The 6,955-nt window shown below is 31.2% G+C and overlaps 1 protein-coding gene across 1 annotated transcript; it reads left to right on the forward strand.

The window, feature by feature from the left end:
* The first annotated feature begins 2,974 nt into the window (after positions 1 to 2,974).
* Positions 2,975 to 3,766, forward strand: LOC109337925. The gene has a single exon (XM_019575013.1). It carries the CDS (start codon positions 3,069 to 3,071, stop codon positions 3,576 to 3,578), a length of 510 nt encoding a protein of 169 aa, XP_019430558.1. The 5' UTR covers positions 2,975 to 3,068; the 3' UTR covers positions 3,579 to 3,766.
* The last annotated feature ends 3,189 nt before the right edge of the window (positions 3,767 to 6,955 follow it).

The raw sequence follows: 6,955 nt of genomic DNA on the forward strand, positions 1-6,955 counted from the left end.
TTAATAGTATAACATCATAATTATGATTATATAAAATTACACTTATATTAATATATATTTTTGGATTTAGAAATTGTGAGTCTCAATATTCCATTACCCATACTAGTTCCCCACAAACTTCAAATTCTTCAGCCCAATTATATGTCGGCCTCAACCTCATCCATTGTAGGTATTATCTATGAGTCCAGATACTCGATATCATCTCTACTTATTATTTTTGTTAACTTAAATGTGTTTTTAAATCAATCACAACAAGTGAAAAAATATAAAAAATACAAAACATAATTCAAAAACAAGTAAAAAAAATTAATTACCAATTAAACAAAAGTTACAAAACTTATTTTACTTGAGCAAACGTAAAAAATAAAGTACATGAAAAGTTTATTTAGTACGAATTCTTTACTCGATATAACATCATAGATATAAATTAATAGTATAACATCATAATTATGATTATATAAAATTACACTTATATTAATATATATTTTTGGATTTAGAAATTGTGAGTCTCAATATTCCATTACCCATACTAGTTCCCCACAAACTTCAAATTCTTCAGCCCAATTATATGTCGGCCTCAACCTCATCCATTGTAGGTATTATCTATGAGTCCAGATACTCGATATCATCTCTACTTATTATTTTTGTTAACTTAAATGTGTTTTTAAATCAATCACAACAAGTGAAAAAATATAAAAAATACAAAACATAATTCAAAAACAAGTAAAAAAAATTAATTACCAATTAAACAAAAGTTACAAAACTTATTTTACTTGAGCAAACGTAAAAAATAAAGTACATGAAAAGTTTATTTAGTACGAATTCTTTACTCGATATAACATCATAGATATAAATTAATAGTATAACATCATAATTATGATTATATAAAATTACACTTATATTAATATATATTTTTGGATTTAGAAATTGTGAGTCTCAATATTCCATTACCCATACTAGTTCCCCACAAACTTCAAATTCTTCAGCCCAATTATATGTCGGCCTCAACCTCATCCATTGTAGGTATTATCTATGAGTCCAGATACTCGATATCATCTCTACTTATTATTTTTGTTAACTTAAATGTGTTTTTAAATCAATCACAACAAGTGAAAAAATATAAAAAATACAAAACATAATTCAAAAACAAGTAAAAAAAATTAATTACCAATTAAACAAAAGTTACAAAACTTATTTTACTTGAGCAAACGTAAAAAATAAAGTACATGAAAAGTTTATTTAGTACGAATTCTTTACTCGATATAACATCATAGATATAAATTAATAGTATAACATCATAATTATGATTATATAAAATTACACTTATATTAATATATATTTTTGGATTTAGAAATTGTGAGTCTCAATATTCCATTACCCATACTAGTTCCCCACAAACTTCAAATTCTTCAGCCCAATTATATGTCGGCCTCAACCTCATCCATTGTAGGTATTATCTATGAGTCCAGATACTCGATATCATCTCTACTTATTATTTTTGTTAACTTAAATGTGTTTTTAAATCAATCACAACAAGTGATATATTTCGCGATATATAGGTATGCTCTCTTGATGTCTCGGGAGTACATCTTTTATCTCTAAGTTTGTATCACTATATGTACCCTTACATTCTCATTGGTCAAAAAATATTAAGTTAATATATATTTAATTCTTATTTTACTTTTCTAACCAATAATAAACAAATGATATATGAAGTGGTACAAACTTTATGACATAATATATGACCCCTAGTGACAAGCCTCCTAACATAAACTTAGTGAAAATATTCATAATTGGTCGACAAGTGTTAAATTTTGATTGATACAGGTACGTCCAACCATGACCACTATGAAAGGGATGTTATCATACTCTTACAGTGTTGTATTAGTCAAATAAAAAATATAAGATGGATACCCATAACTATAAAGTCAATTGAATAAAAATATAAAATACAACTGTATAAAAAAATAAGCTGTCACAAAACCACCTAAACTAATGTTCATAGAGTATTGAAATGGTTCAAAGTTTTTGCTTGCTAAACAGTCCCCATCATTCATTATCCCATGTCTCACTTAAAAGTTTCTCAACCTTTCATTCCTACTAATACTATTGTACTCACCATAGGAAAGAAAAAATGCCTATATGAATGAGATCGGTGAGTGAAAGTGAGGGTCCCTTAATAATGGATCAAAAGCCAAACTACAGAGTGTTGCCCAATTATTCATACCATGTATTTCATCCAAAAGCTAGCATAGAAAATATATTTCCCCATCCATTCAATAGTGTTATAAAAAGATTAATATATAAAGAGTTTAAAACTTATACTAACAGCATATAAGAACTTTCTATATTATAAGTTCATAATATATTTTTATTATTTTTATTTGACATTCAATAATGATTATCACATAAATTTTAGATAATGTAATAAAAATCTAAAAGAACTCATGCATTATCATTATTATATATTACACATATAAATTTGAAGAAAATTAATTCTCCTAAGTAATTTTTATTAGAAAAGAAAACATTATCATTTGGGTAGAAGAATTGTTTATGTGACTGATTCCCACTCTATTAACTGAGAGAGAGAAAAGCACAATCTTCAACCAATGTTTCCAATTCTGTACACAATCTTCAACCAATAGGGATGTTTCCAATTCTGTCCCAACCCAAACCAATAATAATGAAACAAAAATAAATAAAGTTATTAATGTTTAATTTTTTTAATTGATATAATATATTATGATTGATTGAAACAAACTTTATGATAGATTTGGGGACAACATATCTTATCCATCTCAAATATATATGTTGCTATTTGATAAGTTTCTTATTTTTAATTTTTTATTTAAGAATAACTTCAAATTATATTCATTCTATATTAATTTGTGTCATATATGTCCATTATGGAAGACGATCTGAATTCAAGCTCAAAATCTATCTTCACTCCTCCATATATATTCATTATTTCTACCTTCTATCACTTCTTCTCCTTCCTCTCTTCTTCACTTACTCTTATGAGAATTGATATACCAATTAAAAAGTAAAGAGAAGAATAAGAAGTGATGAGAAACAACATAAGATGTTGTATCTCTTGCATTCTACCATGTGGAGCACTTGATGTAATCCGCATAGTCCATTCTAATGGCCACGTAGAAGAGATCAGTAGCAACATAAAAGCCAGTGACATCATGAAAGCATACCCAAAGCACGTGCTCAAGAAGCTATCCTCCTCTTCCACCTTAGACGACGGTGGTGGTGGTGGCGGCGTTGTCCCAAAGATCGTGGTGGTCCCGCCAGACACCGAGCTTCAACGTGGCAAAATCTACTTCATCATGCCACTCCCTTCGCAGAGGAAGAAAAAGAAGGATCACAGTAGAAGTAACAGCCATAACAACAATAATAGTGACAGAAATGTTTCCGTGGCTAACTTGGTTGCATCATCTGATGGATATTTGAGTGATATACTATCAGAGAAGAAGCTTTGTACACAGAGAGATAGACGAAGTAGTGGACGTGTAGCTATGTGGAGGCCTCATTTGGAAAGCATTTCTGAGTCACCATGTGATTTGTAACGCTTCTTCTTTCTCATCAATCTTTTGTTTTGCTCTTAATAATCCATAGGGTTTCAAAGATCATATATGTTTTTCCAAGGTTCAAACCCTTTTCTTTTCAATTTAGAAGAAAAAATGATCTCCTTATATGCATGTGTACATAGCGATAAAAAATAGAGGAATATAATATGAATGATTTGATGATAAAATGTTATGTTTTGATTTTGGTTATGGGGGAGTGATGAAAAGCTGAGATTCAAGGTAATTGAAATTTGTTGATTCAGGGTTCGGGTTAATGATGTGTTAGACATTCAAACTATTGATCGATTATTAATTACTTATTGGAATTATATGTTTTTATTCTAGATCAAACTGTTTAGATGTGCCTAGCAATGGATTCAGGGTCATCTTTGAAAAGATCATCATGAAATCAAATTGGGCTATAATTAATTGCCAAATTATCTTTGTTATCATTCTGTGGCTGTGTAATCACTGTTCAGTTTAGTGGGCACATAATTGATCCATGTTACAATTTTGTAATTAGAAATAAAGCAAGAAATGTTTAGTCATTTAAAATTTGTTTTGCTTTTTAATTGCTAATGAAACTATCAAGTAGAAACTAGTGTTTTAAATTATACTCTACAAATATAATATTGTGATTTTAAGAGTTTTTGTAACCTGGTCAAGAGTATGCTTGTATAATTCCCACAAATTTTGGGATCGTAGTAAACAAAAGGTAACCATATCAACAACAGAAGACCATAGTTTAATGATGAGAAGTGTTCTACATAAAAGTAAACACAAACAGTATAAGTTACACAGCAGAAAAATGATTATGCTTCTATTGTGTAAGTCTGAGATTATGAGACATGGAGCTCCTTTTTAATACTAGAATATAAGAAAAATTGATTTTTTATTTTTTATTTTTATTAAAAAGCAACTTAAAATTGTAGCTGGTAAAAATTAATTTTTGCCGTCTCAGTCCTTATTTAGTATTGGATTCTAGAGGATCTGAATTTGGGACATGGGTAATTCTTTATTGAATCATAATTGAGATATGATTATACTGCATCCTTATTCACAGTAAAAAAAGATAGAGATGATTGTCGGTTTCAGTCATTCTTTAACGCACATGAAGACATAATGCTTCCATCACATTCCATACATAATGTATATAGTTTTTTCGTCCACCAAAAAAATATGGTACTAGTCATAATAGAATTAAATTTATGTGGATAGTTTTAATTATTTTTCTAAGGAAACAAAATTTGGGTCGCCAAATTAGGACGGTAGATTCATCGATGTCTATTGTGTAGTGCCAGGATGTACTTTCCACAAAAAATGTTATAAATATCTCTAGATGTAGTAACGTTCAGATTTAATTTATAAGTTATCACAAATAGTACAGGTTTGTAACAAAAATACTGATATTTTGCAATAATTTGTATTATAAACTTGAACGTCTCCCCATATTGTTTTCAATTGTACAAATAATCTAAAAAAATAGAAAAATATAAGCAAGGGGTCAAGAAAAATGGAAATTGGGGATGGATATATGATAGGCAGCTGGACCCAGTAGGCAGATTGGATGAATTGGTTGGGCTTAATTCCAAGAGGCACAAAGTTGCTCCACTTTGGGTGGCAGGTTATATCTCTAAATAAATATATTCTAAAAATTATTTCCTTTTATTTAGAAAATACTATCAATCAAGATGTTGTTAAGTGAATGATTATCATCATAAGTAGGATTTGCTTAACGTATTTAAGACAAAAGGGTATAATTCCTGAAGCGATGTAAACATATCTAGAGCATTGCTCAATTTTTTATTGTTTTCTTTTACATTGATCTATTTCTAATCATCCTTGGTAGAAATACCCTACCAATTTGGTGCTTCCATCATCTCCCTCATGCCTCCTAAGCAAACATCTCAACCAGCACAAGATCCCTTGAGCAACATTTTGGAGAAACTCTCCACCATGGAGCTCCATTTTGCTGCAAGAGAGGAATTGTTGCATTAGACCATGACTTCCAAACATGAAGAGCTTCAATCTATAATTTTAGATCTGAAATCACAGATCCAACCAAAACCACCACCTTCATCATCACCACTAGGTTTCTCCGTTCCATCCAACCATCATTTTACTACTCCCTCTCACTCTTCTTCCACTAACCCATACCCTAATCTTAAACCCCCAAAATTAAACTTACAACCATTTGACGGCTCTGAACCGTTTGATTGGATTTTTCAGGTTGGACAATTTTTCCAACTTTACCAGATTTCCCATCACCAACGCATGGATCTCGTGCCCTTTTCCATGCATGGGGAAGCATTCAGGTGGTATAAGTGGATATTCTAGAATCATCAGCTCAGCACTTGGGAGAGTTTTACCACATATATACAACAACGATTTGGCCCATCATCCTATGCTAACCACCAAGCAGAGCTGTTCAAACTTAAGTAACTCACCACAATTATTTACTACCAAAGGCGTTTTGAAAAGATTTGTAACAAGGTGGTAGGTTTCATTACTGACATGGTTTTAAATTGTTTTATCACTAGACTTAAGCCTGAATTTGGAACAAAATTGGCTATTTTACAACCTCACTCAGTTAGCCATGCTATGGGACTAGCTAAATTGATTGAGAGTAAATTAAATGATGAAAAACAATTTCCCCGTTATGCAAGACCCACTACACAAACCACTATTCCATTTTCATCTAGCCCTAGTCAAACTCCATAAAATAAGCTTCCCATTAAGCGTTTAACTGCAACCTAGATGCAGGAACGTAGAGGCTAGGGTCTTTGCTATATTTGTGATGAGAAATATGTTTTTGGCCACAAATGCCAACCTAAACAATTTTTCTTATTTTTAATTGATGATGAGCCATCAGAAATGTGCAGTTTACAGCCTAGCCTTGAGACTCTCATTCCATTAGAAGTTGAAAATTCTCCCTTAGAGAACTTGGACGAGTTCGTCCATTTTCAACAATTGGCCCAGACCCTCCAAGTCAACCCCTCACCTAGGACACTAAAATTTCAAGGTCTCATTCACGGCCAACCAGTTCATGTGCCGATTGACATGTGCAACTCCCATAATGTCATTCAACCTAGGGTTTCACAATTTCTAAGACTACAAATTTTGCCCACTCCTCATTTTCCAGTAATGGTAAGAAATTGTCACCATATTTACTACACCAGTGTGTGCAAGGAAACACCACTACAATTACAACAATTGTTTCTAGTGTCCTTCTATTTATTACCGATTGAAGGGGCATATTTGGTTTTAGGTATTGAATGGCTACAAACACTTGGTCCTATCACCTCAGATTTTGCTATACCATTCATAACCTTCCACTATGACAACAAACCTATTATATTCATCGGCCAAAATTCTTA

Source organism: Lupinus angustifolius, unplaced genomic scaffold, assembly GCF_001865875.1.
Source record: "Lupinus angustifolius cultivar Tanjil unplaced genomic scaffold, LupAngTanjil_v1.0 Scaffold_15_123, whole genome shotgun sequence".
In the NCBI taxonomy this organism is placed as follows: domain Eukaryota; kingdom Viridiplantae; phylum Streptophyta; class Magnoliopsida; order Fabales; family Fabaceae; genus Lupinus; species Lupinus angustifolius.